Source organism: Patagioenas fasciata, chromosome 8 (assembly GCF_037038585.1).
Source record: "Patagioenas fasciata isolate bPatFas1 chromosome 8, bPatFas1.hap1, whole genome shotgun sequence".
NCBI lineage: Eukaryota > Metazoa > Chordata > Aves > Columbiformes > Columbidae > Patagioenas > Patagioenas fasciata.
In genome coordinates, this window is record NC_092527.1 from 23,803,555 (window position 1) to 23,824,756 (window position 21,202).

The following is a 21,202-nucleotide window of genomic DNA, read 5'->3' on the forward strand; positions in this document are numbered from 1 at the left end:
AGTCCACAACTAAACCAAGTCCCTAAGAACCTCATCTACGTGTCTTTTAAACACCTCCAGGGACAGTGACTCAAGCTCTTCCCTGGGCAGCCTGTTCCAATGCCTGACAACCCTTTCCATGAAGAATTTTTTCTAATATCCAATCTAAACCTCCCCTGGCACAACTTGAGGCCCTTTCTTCTTGTTCTGTCACTTGTTACTTGGGAGAAGAGACTGACACTCTCCATGCTACATCCTCCTTTCAGGTAGTTGTAGACAGTGATAAGGTTTCTCCTCTGCCTCCTTATCTCCAGTGTGAACAGCCCCAGTTCTCTCAGCCACTCCTCATCAGACTTGTGCTCCAGACCACTTACGAGTTTCATTGCCCTTCTCTGAACTCTCTCCAGCACCTCAATGTCTGTCTTGTAGTGAAGGGCCCAAAACTGAACACAGGATTCGAGATGCAGCCTCACCAGTGCCAAGTACAGGGGGACTTAGTCCTGCTGGCCACACTATTTCTGGTAGAAGCCAGGATGCTGTTGGCCTTCTTGGCCACCTGGCCACACTGCTGGCTCATGTTGAGCTGGCTGTCAGTCAACAACCCCAGATCCCTCTCTGCCAGGCAGTTTTCCAGCTATTCTTCCCCAAGTCTGTAGCATTGCATGGGGTTGTTGTGACCCAAGTGCAGAACTCATCACTTATCCTTGTTGTACCTCATACAACTGGCCTCAGCCCACTGATTCAGCCAGTCAGGTTCTATCTGTAGAGCCTTCTGGCCCTGAAGCAGATCAACACTCCCACCCAAATTGGTGTCATCCACAAACTTAATGAGGGTGCAGCTGATGCCCTCTTCCAGATCAATGATAAAGATACTGAACTGAACTGGCCCCAGTTCTGAGCTCTGGGCAACACCATTTGCAACTGGCCACTGACTGGATTTAACTCCATTCACCATCATCATCTGCTGTCTTGTGTGGGCAAATGAAGTGAAGTAAGTCTTTGTTAGTAAACAGAATCCAAGTGTCACCGCAAAAACAATTCTGCTATGTAAAGTAGAGTGTAGTCTGTGGAAAATCCAAGTAAGTGATTTCTTAACAAAAAGCATTACAGCTCAGCAAGTCTGATACTCCTAATCAGCTGTATTCCCAGCTAACAAAAGGGGAGGACAAAGGGGAATGCATGTGTTCGTTCCTCCTTTGGAAACCCTGTAAAACACAAAAATAGTGTTTGTTTTAGAAATGGTCTTGGAACTCTCTTCTTCTTCCCAATTACTTATGTGGTTCTCATCAGTTTTCTCCCTGCATTTGCCAGATGATTACATGTTGGTTGAGCATGTATGGGAAATAAACTAGCTGTTTATCAAATGCTTCTGTCTGCTGAGGCGTTGCCCAGTCACTATGTTCCTTGGACAGCTTTAAATTAAGAGTTACCATATAGGACAACAGTGATTGTGAAAATGTGTAGATGTGTCAGCGGGTTTGTGCAAATGTACAGGCCCGTTGACTTTTACAGGACTATTGTGTTCCACATTGTGCAGTGGTGCCTGTGAACTGATTATGGGAAAGAGGATCTTGGGCAGGCCAGGATCGGCTGGTTTGAGCGACGAGATGCTAGAGCTTAGCCACAGGGTGGGCTGTAACAGAAGTCACCCGGTAGTGACCACATGAGCATCGGGATGCAAGGGGAAGGCTGGGAAGTCCTGTGCTTTTCATGTGACACAAGTGGTGCGCTGAGTTCAGCTTAAGGTTTTCTAAAACCCAGGCTTTGCTCTGTGCCAGGGAGGGTCTTTTAACTTCTGGCTCACAGGAAACTCTTGAAGAGTTATTAAATTCTTTCAAGACGTAAGAATCACATTTCCTCTGCAGACTGATTAGTTTGCCAGTGCATCGACTCTTGGCACCTTTTGGACAAAAAGGCTTATTCAACAAAAATAGATTTAAAATTTCACAGTTCAGATTCTCTTATAAGCATGGTAAAGAACACTAAAGCAATATGTGAAGCAGAAGTGCTTTAACTACATAGATTTGCATGAGTCTTACACCTCATCATGGGTGGGCTGCTTATCTGTTCTCTAGCTAAAACTCTGGCCAAAGTAGTCACTTAAGTAATTTTCGAGAGCGCCTGAGATGTGATGCTGGATTAAATGTTAATCTTGGGAGAGGAGTTGCCTGAAGCTCTTGCTGTGCTTACTGCAGGAGGTGGTGGTGGTTTTTTTGGTTGTTTTTGTTTTAATATGTTTCCATGTTACCATGAACAGGTGCCAGCAAACTAACACTACAGTCAATGCTCTACTGCTTTAACCGGAGAAGGATAGAGACAATATAAGAGTTCTGTATTGTACTCCATCTCACTGGAGAATAAATGTGAACATTATATGGAAATAAATGTTCTCAAATGTAAGATAGAGGGCTTGGATTGAAGATGCATATATGACATGCAGATCTTTTAATACTTTTTTAAAAAGATACTTGAAATACAGAAATGATGAATTTAAACTGTAAAGGGAAAATATATTTTGGGGTGCCTGCAGACACTTGCAATACACATGCCCTACTCAGAAAGATTGAGTGTGCAACAGAAATATTATCAGCATCTTACCCTGAGAGCCATGAACACTCATAGAGGATGGGGGCATCAGTAATAATTCTCTTCCCAAGGAAGCTCTAATGGACTGATATATAAAATTAGTGGGTTAAAGATGAATAGTTTCGTTTGGGCTGCGCTATGAAGAGAAGACTGAACAAAAGGTGATGCAAGTGGCTGGCTGATGCAATAAGAGGCCAAAGCTAATTATGCAGGGAACTCTCATTAAAGGTGTGGGATCTAATTGCTTCCCTTTTCCTAGTAGGCGTCTTGAGATGTTCTTGCAGAGTGTTTGGAATACGTTTGAGTCAGAAGGAGCTTGGATGGCAAACTAGCTACCATTCACAGTTACTTCATTGAAGTTTTAGGTGCCATGCTCTTTTTTTCTTTTTTCTTTCCCCCCTTCTTGTCCCCCTTGCCCCCTTCTTCACTTGTGCAACTTTCTCCTTCTCTTTCTCTCCCCTCCCCTCCTCAGCCTGTTTTGCTACTTTCCGTTTTAGGCAACTGCAGGCTGTCATTGCAAAAAAGACAAAGAATGTTGTGTCCAGTTCTGGCCCCTCAGTTCAAGAAGGACAGGGAACTGCTGGAGAGGGTCCAGCGTAGGGCAACAAAGATGATTAAGGGAGTGGAGCATCTCCCTTATGAAGAAAGGCTGAGGGAGCTGGGGCTCTTTAGTTTTGAGAAGAGGAGACTGAGGGGTGACCTTATTAATGTTTATAAATATATAAAGGGTGAGTGCCACAAGGATGGGGTCAGGCTCTTCTCAGTGGCAAACAATGATAGGACAAGGGGCAATGGGATCAAGCTGGAACACAAGAGGTTCCACTTAAATTTGAGAAAGAACTTCTTCTCAGTGAGGGTAACAGAGCACTGGAACAGGCTGCCCAGGGAGGTTGTGGAGTCTCCTTCCCTGGAGACATTCAAAGCCCGCCTGGACACATTCCTGTGCGACCTCACCTAGGCGTTCCTGCTCCAGCAGGGGGATTGGACTAGATGATCTTTTGAGGTCCCTTCCAATCCCAAACATACTGTGATACTGTGATACTGTGAAAGGAAAACGCTACTGTGTTGTAACTTGTTCTGTCAGTCTCCTGTAAGCTGCTGTTCTCACGTTTACCTGTCTGGGTTAGGTTTCTGAAGACAATGGCTACCAAGTAGAAAGCACTCAGGTGAAATGTAGCTTAAGAAAGAGTGATATTTTGTTGTTAATTAACCAGATTCAGACAAGCTCAAGAGCATTTCAAGTGAGGTTAACTTGTTGGGCTGGTGAACAAGAATGAAAGTGAGCAGTGAAGAACAGGCATGGGGATACTCTATTCAGAGGTACGTGAGCATTTTCTGTGCACTAACCGAAGCTATTGAAGATATGGATATTCACCGGGTTTGGTTTATTCCCTTTGCACCCTCCCATACGCAGGCTTTTACAGATCTGGAAGTTCTTTTCCTCTGGAAATGCTGTGCTTTGGGTACTACAAACTGACAGAAGTACTGTTTGAGGGCGTAAAGAAAATGCAATAATCAGTGGAATTATTGTGACTTCATAGAGAGACTATGTGTTCAAGATATTTGTTGTTCTTTGTTGAGATCAGAATGATTCTGAGCATGGCACAAACAACAAACAAGTTTGCTAACTACAAACAAATCCTTGGCTCATGTTCAGTATAGGCAATAGAGTTAACGCCTAATGAAACATTCTCCCCTATCCCACAATTGTGTTAGGAATGTGATTTTTTTTTAGCTCTTACTTTTATGGGTTTGTTTGCAGACCATGGTCCATTTAGCATATCCTAGCTTAGTTAAAGTGGTGCTTAGAGAATGTTCAAATGATGTCCATATCTTCCATGCTTATTAGTTAATGTTTTAATGTACATTAGTTCTCTTTCTTTATAAATTTTGTTTTCATCTGACCCACAATTGTTTTAAAAAACAGTCCATCGTTTAGAGGTATTGTCTTTCTTCCTGACAGTGAAAGCTTTCACTTTTCTTGCACCTCTTGTCTGGTGGTCTTGTACTGAGCAATCTCAGCTGTTAAAACCATTACCTGTCCTATGATTACTTCTTACCTTTCCTGAAGCGTTAAATTCTGAGTGTTTAAATCCTCTTCAGATGGCCCCGTTAAAGTTTTAATAGTATGGTAGAGATATCCTAATCTAACTACAAAGGTTTCACTTTAAAAAATGAATATTCGATTTTACTTGAAACTTTGGTGAGTGTCACTCAGTCATTGGCATATTGAGCCTTCAGAATCCAATTTTTCATCCCCATTGTTTGCGCTTTGATTTCTTCAGTCAGGCAGAGCCATGCGCCTTAGTTCATAGTTAGCCCTGATGCTACAGCAGGGAAAAGGCACCATGGGTGAGGGTAGGATTTTGGTGTTGTGATTCTTTCTTTTCCCTCCTTTTCACTGCATGGTTTGTGCAACATTTTTTGGTTTATTGCGTGTGTCTTTTCTGAATGTTAGGTGGTGCTGCATGCAGAAGTGTGAGTGAGACCAAAAGTGAAGGGCTTTGCTACCAGACAGATCAGAGAGGCCTTCATTGGGCTATTAGAAACCTATAGCACTCCTGTCATTCTCAGCCTCTCCTTAGTCTGAGTTCTTGCTGCTGGAGAGGGAAGGAATTGCAGGTCTGGTCAAGGGCAAAGGTTAGGTTAGGTCACTGAGCAAAGACTTGAATAGCAATCAGTTCTCAAAATCCGAGCAGGGCTTTTGCATATGTTTTATAGGTAAGAAGTCTACCTTCAAGCCCTAGAAAATAAACATTGGTGTGAGAGTGTTTTTTCAACTTTCACCTAAAGTGCAGTTCTGTTCTGGGAACTAATGAGTCAGGTGTGGTGCCTCTTGTTCAGCAGTGCTCATCCAGAGGGAAAGCCTTTTGTAAACTTAGAGAGACGTGGGCTTGTCAGTGCTTGCTGCTTAATACAGTGGCCAGCTGCTAAGAGATTGGAAGCCGTTTCTTAAATGGCTGCAAATGATTTATTTCTTCGCCCAAAATGAACAGCGAGTTCATTCCACTGTGCAAGGGCTGTGAGTGCTGAGGCTGAGGGCGGAGAGGCGCTGGGTGGCAGCAGCAGCAGTGTCTCTTACCACCATCTGCTGGAAGTCGCCTAGAACTACAAGCTCTGCCAGAAGTGCTTGGCAGTGTCTTAGGGATGTGCAAGTTATAAGTCAGAACGGGAAGTGTGGATGTCTTAGTGAAACGTGCGCTGATGAATATTGTCTTCTCTTTTCAGCCCATTTGTCAGGCAGCTTATAATAACGATTTCAATGAAGTTCGTCTCCTTTTGGAGCGCAACAGTAAATATCTGAACATCCAGGATAGCCGTGGTGGAGACACCCCCTTAATTTGTGCGTGTAAAAAGGGAAACAACCGGATTGTTAGCTACCTTCTAAAAAGAAATGCCAACGTCAACCTCAGAGACAAGGTAAGTGGAGTGTATGTGTGGGGACACTGGCAAGCGCAGCCAAACCTGAGGTTTTTTTCCACCTGGGGCATACGTATAGCCCTCAAATTACAATTCAATGAGCCTATATGTTTCTGTTTGTCTCCTCATTTATTTTGCTAACTTGACAATGCACACAATATAATAAACATTGCCAGTCAGAATTTCGATCTGTGTCGCATTCCCCGTTTAGGTAATACTGCACACCATGCCTGGTGCCCTGTGGGTTCTCTTTGCTTACCCATGCAGCATTCTGCGTTTGTCTTGCCCTTCAGTTTGTATCTGTCTCTTCTGTGGCCTTTCTTTCCCTCTCACCCTGGTTAAAAGAAAGGTCTGAAGGAGAACCTGTCCGTCTCTCACAGATGCCTCCCTGACGAGAGACTGACCCTACAAAATCCTTCCTTGTTTCCCCTGCAGACCTGCTTTTGTCATGTTACAGACCAGGAGCAGTAAGTGGTTTTTTTTGTGGTAGATTTTCTTGTCAGTTACAAGTCAAAAGTGTGTTCTGACTTAACTTGTCATTTATTCCTATGATGTTAAAGGTGATAAAGAGCCAGGAAAAAAACCCACAACACCGTAAATTCTCTTGTATCACCTTGTACTCCAAGGCAATATTTAGCAAGTGCCTACATATTTGTGGGCTATCTCATGTCTCTGGTTTCCAGTGCATTAGTTTATTTCATAGGAGGACAGGAAATGTTTGTGAGTTCAGTGGCATATTCTGTCCCATCTATTCTTCGTATTGCATGGGCTTCTCTGTCTTACCTCAAAGTCCTTCTGAAAAGGTTCAGTATTTTGAAGAAAGGTCATTTTAACTGCTTTGGCAGCCCTTTTCTAGCTGTGCCTGGCTTTCTTAAGTGCCTCTCTGCCTCATCTTCACAGATGGAATCAGGCCCTTGTGTGCAGAGCTCGACTGTGGTGCTCAGGACTGAGAATGGGGAGTGGAGGATGGCACAGAAAGGCTTCTCTGCTTATTTTGTGCCCCAGCACAACACTGTAACGTCGTTTGTGAAGCTCCAGTTTGAGAACGTGTGGGAGGTTTAACACAAGTGTTCTTAACACGCAAGATTAGAGTTCTGACCTTTAGTTGCTTTGTTTTGCTCAGTATTCAATGATTTTTTTAAGCTGTGTTTGCTCTAGGGATCTGCTGGGGGTATTGCTACTTGCCTGTGTTCCTCAAGTTTGCCAGAGGAGGTGCCATAAACTCTCACATGTCTTTTCTTCAGTAACCTCTATAAGAAGAGGAACTGTGGGGATTCTTCCTGCTGATTTGACTTGCTGAGCAGCAGTAGTAGCCACAGGAGATGTCCACTCTACCCTCTCTGCAGCCATGTCCAAGTTTGCAGGCATACATGTGGAATCCTTTGGATCCCACATCCGTCTTGCATGTGTAGCCCAGTTTCCATGAGCCTATGTGTGTTTAATTTGCTTCTACTTGAAGGAAGCAAAAAGCATGTGTCTCTTTCTGTTTAAAAAAAAAAAAAAAAGGGAAATGTTTCTAGTAGATTACCTAAAAGAAAGCTTTTGAAATATAATAGTTCACTATTGTCAATATTAAACAAATATAAAGAGATCACTGAATCTGGTACTAATCAGAGTTATTTTGTGTTTAGAAGGACTGCACTTGTCTGCATTATGCGGTGAGAAAACGGTTTAGCTTCCTTGACTATGTGCTCATCATAATCCTCATGCCAGTTATGCTTATTGGATATCTTCTCATGGTGAGTCTGGATGAAAGCAGGAAAGATCCTGTACCTTTTCCTTTCCCCTTATCACCTTCCTCATGGAAGTATTTTGGGCCAGGAAGCTGTATAGAATATGGACTTCTTTTTTTAAAATCAGGGACTGATGGAGAGCATCAGAAGAGCAGAGATTTTTGCTGTGCCTATAGGTGGTGAAGGAACAGAATTGTACCACTGCATCAGTCTGGTATTTGCAAAAGCCAAACCCTCTTCTCTTTGGAAACACTGCAGCGTTTAGCCAAAACTACTTAGTACTATACACAGATAAATTGTCTTACTGTGTTACTCTTTCCCTTGCGTGAAACAGGTCTCAAAGACTAAACAGAATGAAAACCTGATCAAGATGTTGCTTAGAGCTGGAGTTGATGTTAATGCTACAGACTCTGTAAGTGGGTTTATCCAAATGCAAATGTGGCTCATATGCATGCAACAGTACTAAAACCAGACTTCAGAATCTTCTAGCTGGCATAAGTTCTGAAGACATATGTCATGGTCAGCACTGCTAATGGCTGCTAGAATGGGTGCATGGACAAGGTAGTGCATTTTTCCTGTGTTGCAGAACATAGATAAGTTTTTCAGTGTAACTATTCTGGTGGATGGTGACTCCAATTATGAAGGTTCTTACTTGAACAACAGGAGCAGCACCCAGAAACAGCCCAGGAAACAAAACTGCCCTGTCTGCATATATAAATTGAACACTTTGGCGGTGTAACCTGGGGAACCACACCCTTACGTGCCAGATCAACCTGTAGTTAAGTAGATGCGAGACACTTGCATGGATAATGAAGATGCTATCTCTTTAAACTAATGGCTGGAAATGGAAAACAGCTGACTGCTTTTCCATGCTGCTGAAATTGCTTGAAGAAATAATGGTCCAGACACAGGGTTGTGGAAAATTCAAAGCTGATAGCTCAGAGTGCTCACAACATCTTCATTGTCACTGTCAAGAATTATTCATGGGGTGAAGCTGTATTGCTTGGAGTGGAGCTTGCCTGATGGGTCTACATCTCCTTATCCTTCAGCTGCCATTCATTATCTTTGAAATTGTGGAGCTTAGAGTGCGTGAACAAAACTTGAGTGAGGTGTGGGCATGGTGGGCAGGAGAATACTTCTCTGAGTTTTTCTGAGGTTTGATTCCTTGATGTTTGGAGATCTCTGCTCAGTTTCTTGTGTCTGAAGATCTCTCGATTGTGTTGACAGCATAGGTAAATTTAAGGAGAAAACAAACAAACAAAACAAAACAAACCAAGCCAATTTCTCTGAAAAATGGATAACAGATTTAATTTAAAGAAAGGTCAGTTGTACATCAATAGAGAAATGAGTAAAACTCACTTTTGGGTCTCTGTGGGAAAACACAAATTGGGCACAAGAATACCTCTTTGGTGTATGTAAAATATACATGAGAACAGCAAAGATTAGGCTTAAAAAATCAGTCTTGCAGAAATAGAATCTGTCCAAGTCAATTGATCCTTGCAGCATGTGCACAAATATATCCATGTTTTAAACGTTCATTCCTATACACCTCAACCTTCTAAGGAAGACATCAATCACAGTAACTCCATGGAAAATTTCTGACTTTGAGAAAAGCAAGAAACCAAAAAGACACCTCTACTGGTATCCGTTACATGTGTCTGCGTGTTTCCTCCTCCCAAGGTATCCCCCTTATTGCCAAATCACAATTTTGAAAGATTTTATTGAGCGAATCCACACTCTGCATATCATTTCAAATGTATTTCCTATTCAACGATTTTATGATACATTTTCTCAGTTGCATCAAGGCCCCAGACGAAATCAAGATGTCCTCAAGCAGGAAAATGCTCATGGTAAATGAGATTAGTAATCTGAGGAAGCAGTTTTGCCATGTCTTTTGTATTTGCAAGTTTGGTTGGTACCAACATTACTGTTGGTAATGTGAGGAGAGGAAAACAAAACAGGAGAAACACTGTATCAAGAGGACGGATGCTTTAATTTAAATAAAGATTACTTATACTTCAACAGAGAAATTAGAGTCTCCGATTTTGGGTTTTCATGGGTTAACCCCTCTGTGTCAGTTGCAATATGTAGTATTGATCTACAAGGGAAGGCAAAATGAAATATTAGCTGTATCTAAATCTGTCTTATAGAAGTAAAATATTCCAAAATAAGTGATCCCTGAAGTGTTTTTTCTATTATCAGCAGTCATCCCCCTGTACCTCAACCTCCTCAGAGAGACTGCAGTCACCAAAATAATGTAGCACCATGGAAAGCAACATAAAAAAATTGCAAATTAATTGACGGTAGATTGTAAATCCCTATATCAATCTCTACACCCATATTCTACTGCTAAATAGAAATCTTTGGGATTTTTATTGGATGAATTAATTCCCAGTGTGAAGCTTTAAGGGTGTTTTCTTATTAGTTCAACGATTTTACGATACATTTTCTCAGTTGCATCAAGGCCCCAGACGAAATCAAGATGTCCCCAAGCAGGAAAATGCTCATGGTAAATGAGATTAGTGATCCGAGGAAGTAGTTTTGCCATGTCTTTTGTATCTCCAAGTTTGTCTTGTCCACCACTCCAAAGAGCAACTGGTGTGCTTGTCTTCTCTATCTTGTATGCAGGAGGAGTAGACTGTAAGAAAGGGAGGAGACCTGAGTGAATGCTGCTGTGTCAGAAGTTGTGTTCAGAGAAAGGATTCTGTGCAAGTAGAATCTTTCCCTTCTGCACTCACTATGATAAAACAGTAATGATGAAGGCCACCAACCTAGTGTCCATTTCCCTAACCCCGTTCCCTGTTGACCATGAAAGGAAACAACCCATCCCCTTCGTGTGTCTTTCTGTAATAAATGGCTCTGAGTTGTCCTGCAATTTGACATCTGCTTGTGCCCTTCAGAGGTAGAATAGGGAAAGAGCAGTGTCCGTGTTTATCGGGCAAGGACTGCAAAGTTGTTTTTTACATATGTCCCATTTTGGGCTTATGTAGGGTCCCCTTCATGCCTTACACGGGTGTGGAGTGGAAGACTTTTAGTTGGATTGTTCCAGACTTCACTTGACACTCTCTCTAGGTCACAGTGTTGCTACTGATGGAGTGACAGCCCATGAGCATATTTGCCTTGTCTGTCATTGCAGAGGAAATCAAAGAACCACAGAGGAGTAGAATGGGGATCTTCTGAGACCTGAGCCAAATGACTTAATACAGGGTGGTCAGGAGGGTGGTAAGGGACCATGCACAAGATGGTTTTAAATTAAGCCCTATTATTTACGTGTGGTTCTGTCTTTTTCTCATTTTTGGGCAGTTTCCTAACCACCCCAAGCACTGGGAATAAAACATTGCCCATTCCAAAATTTAAACTTCAGTATTTAGAGGCTGTATGTGTGGATGGAAGGTGTCTGAGAAAACTTTAGAATCATTCTCCACCTGTAGAATGCTGTGTCATTTATAAAATAACCTGCCCTGACTCAGAAGACTCCCTACAAGTCAACTGATCTGATCAAAATTCAAAAACTTGTCAGGCACGTTATCAGTGTTGCAGCACTTCGGAGTATTGAGGAGTCAGTGACCAATGCTCATACTGAACAAGTTGTGGCTGTTTCCTTTTTTCCATACAGGATACATTAGTTAACCACAGCAGAAGCAGAAGTCTCCACTGTTCTGTACTGAATCATCATGTCTGGTTAATTTTTGTGGTAAGTAGCTTCCCAAAACCAAGGTATGCATTTTTACACTTTTTTTTTTTTTTTCCCCCACTCATTTCAGTATTTAGCCAAAGGCCAGACCTTGAGATTTTTGGGGAAAGGGAAGAGCACCATACTAATCCAGTCCTAGGACTTGAGTGTTGCTGTTAGTCTTTTGGGAATAGCAGGTGGATTGAAAATTCATTGGACACATCCCTGGATCAGTAGGGAAGGCAAACCAAACTTTTGACAGTGGTTTGCAAGCACTTGTCTACATCTCATCTGTAACTAGACTATTACAGTTATGAGTATTAGATTCAGGTGAAACATTACTTGAGATCACTCTCTGCCTTTTTATTACTCATAGGTGCTGAAATCTGAATTTTTCTCCTCTTAGTTTTGCCAGAACCCAAGGGTGAGTTTTCAGGAAAACTGCATTGCCTTACCTGATTGTATTTCCTCATGTTTTCCTTAGAGCCATAGTCATAAGCTTGAAATTGGTCTGCTTTTGCCATCTGTTGATATTGTAACAAGGACAGATAAAATAAAAGTGTTAAGAGACAGTGTGCAGGAGGTGTTTTCTTGCCTGTGATTGAAACCAAGGCTCAGGCAGTGGGCAGACTTCCAGAGACACTGAGGACGGATCATAGGGTGAGCGGGTTCATCGCCTTTCCCATTGCTAACAATCCCTCCTGTTCCTCAGCCATCATCGTTGGTATGTTCTATTATTAATATTTCACTTGATTGTTGTAGTTAGGTAAAGTTGAGGTCCCTGTTTGTGATACAGACGTATGTCAGGGCTATTACTAGTCTAGTCTATATGATACCTCCTCACACGTCTTGCCTTTTGTGTGTCATTTTCGTCTGGTCTGCTCACAGTAGTAGCAAAATTTCCAGAGGCCCTGTGTTTGACTATTGGGAGCAGGGTGCACTTAGTTTAAGACTAAAATGTTGTCTTATTGAATGTGTCTTCTCTAAAAGAAAAAAACAAACAAATGACACCCACCAACAATAACATAATAAAAGACAAATCTGTCTTACTGAAAAAAGTATGTATTTTTTTTTTTCCAAACCTTTAGGTTAGAAATCTGCTAGTTTGTCTCTGTTTTCTGGCTCTGGGTTCTGGTGGCCTGGATCCTGGGAATTTTAGTCAGGGATGTGTGCAGGAGCAGGCATAAATTTAAGTGTTGGCACATGTGGCCACAGTTCTGTGCACAAACAGTGATGTGTTTCTGAGCTGATGCTTTCTTGCCCTGGTCTGATTTGGAGCACAGGCAGAACAAGCTTAGTTCTGAGAGTGACATAAGATGCCAGAAGAAGAGGCAGTTCCCCACATTGCCGTTGTGCCAGCAGAAGTGCTTCTGTGGTTAACTGGCTCTGGGAGATGATCCAGGCTGCAATTAGCCCTCTGGGAGAAAAGCTTTAACCTGCATTATTTCTTTGTCTGGCTCATCCCCTGCCCGCTCAAGTTTCCACTATCCTCCTACTGCCTGCTAAGTGCCTGGGCCACGCTCACGTTCCCTTCTGCAGCTCTCACGACAAAGATGTACATAATAAAGCTGAAGCCTGGAAGCCATTGGAGCCCAACATGCAGAGCTGCCTGACATGCCCAGGGGAAATCTCAGTGTCTGATGCCAAAGGGGCAATTCAGGTAAAGTCTGGTGAGCCATGAGCAGCAGTGCTCCCTCTGTGGCAGGTGCTCAGGGCAGCATGTGAGAAGATGTGATGGGCAGTTTCCCAGATCTGTTACCTGTGGACTTCCCTGGGGGCTGTTGGCTGCATACAAAAGCAGTAGTAAGAGTCAGTTTATACGTCAGTACACAGTTATACCTGATGCCAATGAATAATGTTCTGTACTGATGTTCCACCAGGATAATGTGCTATGTATGTATCTGTTCGACTCTGGAGAGAAAGCAGAAGAGTTAGAAAGGCAATGATGTGGTGTTGTGACAGAATGAAGCTGTGAAGGACATACTGCTGCTGTGTTAAAACCCCATTTTAATAGGATATCCTTGAAATATTAAAAAAAAAAAAAAAGTTGAGAAGAGACTCAGAAATATGGGAGTTTACAGTAGGAATGAGTATGTACATTTTCTTAGCCTTTGGGGGAATCTTTCCCCCGTTAGTCCTAAATTAAATGGAAAACATAATTTGGGAATTGTGGATGACCTTTGTTTTTGTCAGTTTCTCTGAGTTGTATGATGCTTTTAAATACTTCTGTGCTTATTCGTTAGAGAGGGATTGTTTATAGAGTGTCTGCTCAAGCATAATGAAGCAACATATGTGGGAGGTTTTTATTGGAACACTTGTTAAATAGTGTTAAATAGTCTGAAAGACCAAAGGCCATTGGAGATGTGGAAGGTCTACAAGAAAAAAAAGTAGCACCCAGAGTTCAGAAATGAGACCTTGCTGTTGAGAGAAGTGGGAAGAAACAGCTTTGAGTTTTGGCTGGAAATGTTTTGATGCGTAGCAACCAAAAAGAAACACGGAGGGACGTTATTGAAAGTTGTGACCATTCTGAATTTTGACTTTCTTCCTTGTGTGATTTGGATGTGTCAGGTGGCACATCTCATCATTAGCCGAGGTCCTAGCTGGCATTACTTGAAAACCCCCATACATTTCTCTGTGTCCCTGCGACAGTATATAGGCATAAGGCAGAGAAATTGCTTGCCTTCAAAATTACTTTGCTTTAGTTGTATTAAGGTGTTCTTGGACATGCTTACCGTGTTCAGATTTTTTATGCTGCCTCCACCTAGGAAGCAGAGCAGACAGCCACAAACCTTTCCCAGAGAGTTGCAGAACTGTGTTAGAGGGCCTTTCAGCAGTTCATTCTGGTGAAGAGCACCTTTGCAGCCAAGTAGTAACTAAGGGAAGGAGAAATGCAATTCTTTTTTTTCTTGTTGCAGGATTGTTTTGTGCAGACAACTCTCCCTCCCTCTTCCCTAATAGCCTTGACTCTTAACTAACGTGTCTGGAACCGCTTCCCATCCCAGTGTCCTTTGAAGTGCACACCACATGTTCTTCCTGCTTCTTCTTATTAGACATGAGTCCTTGAGGTCACTATCCCTCTGGCTTTAGTGCGCTGACCTCAGTGAGAAAGGGCAGCTGGCTGCACTCGTGACTGCAGAGTAAAGGAAGTCCTTTTTGTCTTAATAATTATTGCAGGCAGGTGTTTTCTTGTAGCGCTTAAGGCAAGATTTAGTAGTTTATATTAGACTGCCTTTATTCTAGCATTTGTAGGCTTCCTTCAAAAATATTTGATTTAAAAGAATAATGACGAAAGCATGCCTTTTATATTAAAGAAGTTGCAAAAGAGCTACCACATCAAACATTGCAGCTTAGTTCTTTGGAAAATCTGATGTCTAACAGCACTGTCAGAAGTCTGCTACACTGAATTAATTCTTAACTCATCACCCCCTTAAAAATAGTGTAGGTCGAGTGAGTCCAGTAGAAATGAAGAAGACAGTTATGTTTTTTAGAAAGAGGAATGACATACCCTGATCAGTGGTGCAGGAAGACGTGTAAATGTTATCAGAGGACTGGTAGCATGTGTGACTGTAGTTACTGGTGCCAAAGCAAAGAATAATTTCACCCTTTGAGCCAACTCAGGAAAAGTAGAAAATGCTATGAAGCCTGTAAGCAGAGAAGACACAAGTCAGTTAGTGAAGAGATCTCCACAGATCAAAAAAAAAAACAGTGGGCAGCGAAGAAGTGAGACTAGATTAGCAGCCCATGGGCTGTTGTCCATCTCTGTACTGCAGACCTAAGGGAAGTATTTAATTCTTGAAACTTTTATTTGGGAGATGGGGTTCCTTCTAAGGATAGAGGTTCGTTAGAGCATGTCCAGATATAGATTTTTCTTGGCACTGACTATTTTGTGTTCAGGCCAGTTTTGGGAAGAAGATGTATGAATCAGATTGTCTTAATTCAAACACCCTCTAAAGTTCCCCAAACTCTAATAAAATAGTGGGTTTTTCAGCTTGAAGGCTCTAAAAGAACGTATGTGTTTATTCTGGCAGGTAGTAATACAATAATTATCTGAAGATTAAGAACAGAAATTTTGCTTGTAACTAAGTGCAAACAGGTGAGAGTGAATGAACACATAAAGCAAGAGCATGAGGCAGGAAGGAAGGCAGGAAGGACAAAAAGGCTGCATCCGTCCTGTTTTCTGAATATGTCTAGATTTCTCCAAAGATGAATTTGGTGAGAAATTCAACTGGTTGCCTAAAACATAAGGATCTAAAGACAAAGAAGGTAATGTCTTGGCCTAGATGATTTGTTCTGCAAAAAGACTCTTGAAATGCACAAATGAGAAGAAAGCAAAATAATTGTCTAAAAATGCAGGCACATGCTGCTTCCCCTCTTTTTCTTCTCTGTTTCTGAGTGTATTTTTGTAAAAGGACAATGGCACACCATGGCATAAACCCCAATACCTACTAATGGATCTTATATATAAATCATAAACACTAATAGCAACTGGTTTGGACCCAAGCGGTCCTAACATTACCTGCAGCTGAAGCCTCTGAGTGACCAGCATAATATACATGCTTCTGTCCAGTTTTATTCATGATGAAGTACAGCTCTGCTGGAATATCATATTTACCTATCTCATCGAAGCTATAGGGGAGAAACAGAAAAATAATAATTCAGCTGTCACAGTGTGAGTTACTGAACGTCACTTTTGTTCATTGCACCAAGCAGGACCCACAGAAAGATGAGGCTGCACACTTTGTCTGCATTCTTGCTTGAGTTGGGCTGAGCAGTCTCCTTTCATGTCTGCACTTGAGACATGGTATCTGGTGGGAGACTTCAAGGTTATAGATGCCTCCTTTTCCCTTTCCCAAGAAGAAACCAGTAGCTTGTATGGACAAAGGTGACCTGTGTACTTCCAGCTTTGCTTTTGTATGTGCAGATTCCAGAAGGGCCTGTCCCAATCACATAGCCAACCCTTTCTTCTGACCACCATACCCAGAAGAGGCTGCATCTGGGGAAAAGAGTTGGTCAAGTCTGCTTACATGTTGGATGTCTCACTGGAAGTCAGATTGTGTGGAAGCCAGTAGGGTTTTCATCTAATCCAGAAGGGGATTTTTTTGTACAGCTGGAAAGGTGCTGCATTCCAATATTAACTGCCCAATCTTGCTAGTCCCCTGAAAGTTGCTCTCTTTAGTAATTCTTTCTCCACAGAGTACCTGAACTGCCAGAACTCCTTCTGGCAGGGCTTAAGGGTCTTGTGTTTTGAAGACCAAGTGTTCCCTCGGCTGTTTCCTAACCAGACATCAAATCCAGCATCTGCAAGGATGAAGCCTAGGCTGTTGTTGGGCAGGTTAAAAATCCAGTGAATACAATCTCCAAAAGCACCATGCTGTAGCAGGACTGCTGGCTTTTTTCCTGAAAAAGAAAAGGGTTTTCTTATTCTAAAGTAGTAAGAAATGTGTAGTTAAAACTGGGGTGCAGATTCTGGTTTTGCAGGAGTTTTTAAACCTATATAAAGAATTCAAGCCACTTCCTGTCCAGGTGCTCTTGCTGAGGTGGAAAGATATCATAGAAACATAGAATCATAGAATGTCCTGAGTTAGAAGGACCCACAAGGATCATAGAGTCCAACTCCTGTCCCTGCATATGATAACCCCACAATTCACACCATGTCTGAGGGCATTGTCCAGTCTCTTATTGAGCACTGTCAGGCTTGGGGATGTGAACATCTCCCTGGGGAGCCTGTTCCAGTGCTCCACCACCCTCTGGGTGAAGAACCTTTTCCTGATGTTTAACCTGAACCTCCCTTGGCACATCTTCCTGCCATTCTTTGCTGGTTTGACTGAAAATGAGTTAATTTTCTTCATGCATTTAGAAACTTGTCTTTTTCATAGTTATCACAGTCATTATTTGGATTCAGTTTGAGAACAAGAAGATAACACCCCAGTCAGAGTTAATGTTTTTAGTTGCTCTGGTCTGAGAGTCAAGGACATTCTGAGCTCTGCCTACAGGTGTGAGGCATCAAGGAAGTGGGGCATAGATGGGGAAGAGCTTGACTGACATCCAGACTGATCAATAAGAATATCTAATCCCATTAGCGTCATGCTTCGTATTTAAGGAGAGTCAGGATCTTCTGGTCTCTCTCTTGCATTGTCTTCTCTTTGCTCTCAGGGAATTCTGTTCAGAACTTTAGTTCGCAGAAGCCTCTGGGCCTTTCTGCATTTTTCCTCTTTCTTCTCCCTCTGGGATTGGCTGTTGGGACCAAATGCTGTTTCCTGGGACTGCCTGCTTGATGTGTACGGAGTTCATGAGGAATTGCATTGAGTATATTTTATTTTGTATTCTATTTCTATTTTTATTTCTATTTTTATTATATATATATATATACATATATATATATTTACTAGTAGTGTATTAGTATTTTGTTATTCTATTAAACTGTGTTTATCTCAATCCAAGTTTGTCCCTTCCCTTTTGATTCTCTTCCCTACTTGTGGGGCGTGGGAGTAAGTGAGTGGCTATAGTGGTAATATTGCTAATTCAGGTTAAACCACGACACAGTCGCTCAGGTTCTGTCATTAGTCACCACAAAGAAGAGATCAGTGCCTACCCTTCCTCCTCCCCTTGTAAAGAAACTGTGGACTGAACAAGCTGAACAAACGGAGTGATTTTAGCCACTTCTCATACAGCTTCCTCTCCAAACCCTTCACCGACTTCATAGCCCTCTTTTGGACATTCTCCAGTAGCATAATATTTTTTTTATCCTGTGATGTCCAGAACTGCACACAGTGCTCCAGATGAGGCCGCACCAGAGCAGAGCGGGACAATCACCTCCCTCGCCCGGCTGGCAATGCTGTGCTTGGTCCACCCTAGAACATGGTTGACCCTTTTGCCTGCCAGGGCACACCATTGGCTTATGTTCAACTTCTCATCAACCAGAATCCCGAGGCTCCCCTGCATGGAGATTCTTTCCAGAATTTTGTCCCCCAGTCTGTATGTACAGCCAGGGTTGCTGTGTCCCAGGTGCAAAATCCAGCACTTGCCCTTCTTGAACTTCATGTGGTTGGTGATTGCCCAGTTCCCTGATTTGTCCAGACCCCTCTGCAGGGCCTCTCTGCCCTCAAGAGTGTCAACAGCACCTCACAATTTAGTGTCATTGGTGAACTCACTTAGTATTCCCGGAACATGCCATTGCATGTACAAAGGGGAAAGATGGGGCACCCATGTAAGCGTTCATTCTCAGACTTCCCTTATATCCTATACCTGTGTCACACCTGTATTTTGGCTGTTCCGTCCAGCAGGAATTCTGAAAAGACCAAGAATATATCCATCCTCTGTGGTAACTTGATATTCCTCGCTGGGATATCCATGATATCTGATAATTTCACTCTGTGGGAAGCCAAAGGAAAGCTTGTTAACATGCATGTGCAATGTAGACATGGGTTGAGAAGGTGTCTAGATGCTGCTTCTGTTTAGGAATGTGGAACTAACCAAGAATGTGCAGGGAAAATTAATATTATAACCTGTCACTGGCTTCTTCATTTCCTCTCTGTGTTGTACTGGTAGGAAGGGACCCAAAAGAGGTTCCTGCAGGACAGCACAATCCATGCCTTGCTCTTTTGGGAATGATCATGTACATCTGGTATAACATAGCTGTGGAGGCTGGAGGATGCAAAGGGCAGTGCGAGCAGTTGAGCTGTGTTTGTGTGACGTGATTTGTGTATGTTCTTTCATGCTTTATCTCTCAAATCGAAATACCAAGAGCTGCATTTGTTTAGGTAGAAGCACCGAGTTATATCTAGAGCTTTCCAGACATAGTCCATATCGCTTAGGTTTTGGCAAGGTAGTAATTGCTGTAGCACTGGTACCCAAGCATTACACAGGCTTATAACAGTGGCAGGATGACAGAGTTCACTTGTGCAGTAAAGACTGTTCCGGGGGCCACCAGCTTGATTGTATGTGCTGCCATGTGTTTGGGCTGTCCTTGGAATAGCTTTTCCCTGAGCATCCTAGTGCTCTCCACCACTTTTCTGGGTGTATGTCTGTTGTCTTAGAATTTGGGAATGGTGCTATTAAACACCTTAGATAAAGCTGTCCTGCTTTGGACAGTAACCAAGCTGAGCAGCGTGGAAATGGGCTGTTCTGTGATTGCAATGGAGGGCTTCTGGCCACAGAGAATGTGGCTGAGAATGAATATTGCAGGTCTTGTAAAGTGATACATCCAAGCCTTCTTCAAACCTGCTTAGGTGGTAGTTGTCTGGTATTTGACCCCACATTATAGGACAAAGCAGAACTGTCCAGAATGACTCTCCTTTTGGGAGATAGTTGGTCATGTTTTGCAAGGCTGATACAGATGTGCCTTTTTAGAGAGTAAGCATGCAGCACTATCTGTCTATGGCAGTGCCCAAAGATGTGGGTTTGAGCCATAATGAATCCTTTCTTGCCAAAGTGTGGTTAGACAAGCCAGGCAGAGTGGATGTCACATTACAAACTCGCTCACAGCAGCACCTATTACACTCTTGCCACTCCCGTGAGGAAATCTTTGGTGATTCAGAGCAAGGGGTCTTGGATTCCTTTGTGTTGTGAGAATCTGCTGTTTGATGAAGGGATTCATCCTCCCTTGCTGCTGTACTGAGGAAACAGGTTGTTAGAGAAAGGGAGGATTTTGGTTCCCTTGAGACTAGAAACCAGGCTTTGCCTCCACTGCAAAGGATGTCTTCTCTCTGGCATCTCAGACTGTTTGGATAGGAGCATCAAGGTTTCTTCTAGGTGCATGCTCTCTACTACAATGCTGGAGGGACTCCTTGGAAAGGGCCTCCTGACAGGGACTGTTAGTGATGGGGTAGTTGTAGTGGTACCTGGAGAGGGAATTTGGGAAGAATGGGAGAGAAAGTGAGCCAACTTACAACATTCATAAAGCATTCGGGGTTGCGAGTCTTCCTGTACTGGCTTTTGTCTGAATTCAGAGCGGAGGATGTTGTGAATCCTGCTGAAAAGGCAATTGCTTGGGAGCAGAGCAGCAGGAGGAGGCACCGCATCTTGCGCTGTGTGAAAGAGCACATGCAGGGGTGTTTGCATTAGGAAGAGAATGGCATGGAATTCCACTCCCCCCCAAAGTGGGGAGTCTCCTGAAGGTTACCCAAGGTCTGTTCCCCAAAGGGGCTGCCAGAACAAGTACCTGAGTGAGGAGGGGCTGTCTGCAGCTCGCCCCATTTAACAGAGGCCAGGAGTGAGTCAAAGGCTCCTGTCCAAAGGGCAGACGAGTCATAAAAACAGTGTATTATCTGATATATCATGGGTAAGATTTATAAGATTTGGAGAGCTTGGGAAGTTTAGCCAAAAGGTGTATTTTCTCTGAACTTCTTCATGAGGGTGGGAATTTTCAATTATCTTAATTTTTGGTTAAATCTATAATACCCATCTGGATTAAACTGAAACTGGGATATGCCCTTAATTTCAATATTGGCATTCAAACTCACTGTAGTCCATCCACTTTGAAGGAGAATACTTCCATTCTTCTGTCAATAGAACAGAAAACCTCCCACTTGTGTGATCTGGAAGCACCACTTTCTAGTAGATACTTCACCACTTTCTCCTTTTTTTTTATTCACTTCAAACAGAAGCAAAACATGTTCCTCTATTTCTGCATGTGAAACAACATTTGGGAACAAAACTGAGAAGTCCAGCTTAAGTCACAGTTTGTTTTTATACTAAAGGCGAGGCAATGGGGTAGCTATATGGTTGCCCTTTTCAGAGTATGCTCATTTATATTTAGTATATTTTCATAGAGTTTAGGTGACGTATTTTAAGGCACTTCCAGATCAATACT

General features: G+C 42.6%; 2 protein-coding genes across 3 annotated transcripts in view; one reads left to right on the forward strand and one right to left on the reverse strand.

The window, feature by feature from the left end:
* Positions 1-21,202, forward strand: part of LOC136104260 (uncharacterized) — a 62,674-nt gene that overhangs the window by 40,544 nt on the left and 928 nt on the right. Inside the window, exons 4-8 of one of the 2 annotated variants that reach the window (XM_071811940.1) lie at positions 5,794-5,985; positions 6,886-6,999; positions 7,617-7,724; positions 8,053-8,130; positions 11,335-11,412. In XM_071811940.1, the coding sequence (XP_071668041.1) occupies positions 5,794-5,985; positions 6,886-6,999; positions 7,617-7,724; positions 8,053-8,130; positions 11,335-11,412 (570 nt within the window). Of the gene's footprint in view, positions 1-5,793; positions 5,986-6,885; positions 7,000-7,616; positions 7,725-7,845; positions 8,144-11,334; positions 11,413-21,202 lie in introns of those variants that run through there. The other variant, XM_071811941.1, reaches the window with a different exon arrangement.
* LOC136104255 (lysosomal acid lipase/cholesteryl ester hydrolase-like) lies at positions 9,520-20,416 on the reverse strand. Its single transcript, XM_065843016.2, has 9 exons — positions 20,280-20,416; positions 18,648-18,762; positions 16,590-16,788; positions 15,908-16,017; positions 14,897-15,033; positions 14,124-14,264; positions 13,231-13,302; positions 11,847-11,915; positions 9,520-10,356 (listed from the first exon to the last, which is right to left on the reverse strand). Exons 1-9 carry the CDS (start codon positions 20,409-20,411, stop codon positions 10,123-10,125), a joined length of 1,209 nt encoding a protein of 402 aa, XP_065699088.2. The 5' UTR covers positions 20,412-20,416; the 3' UTR covers positions 9,520-10,122.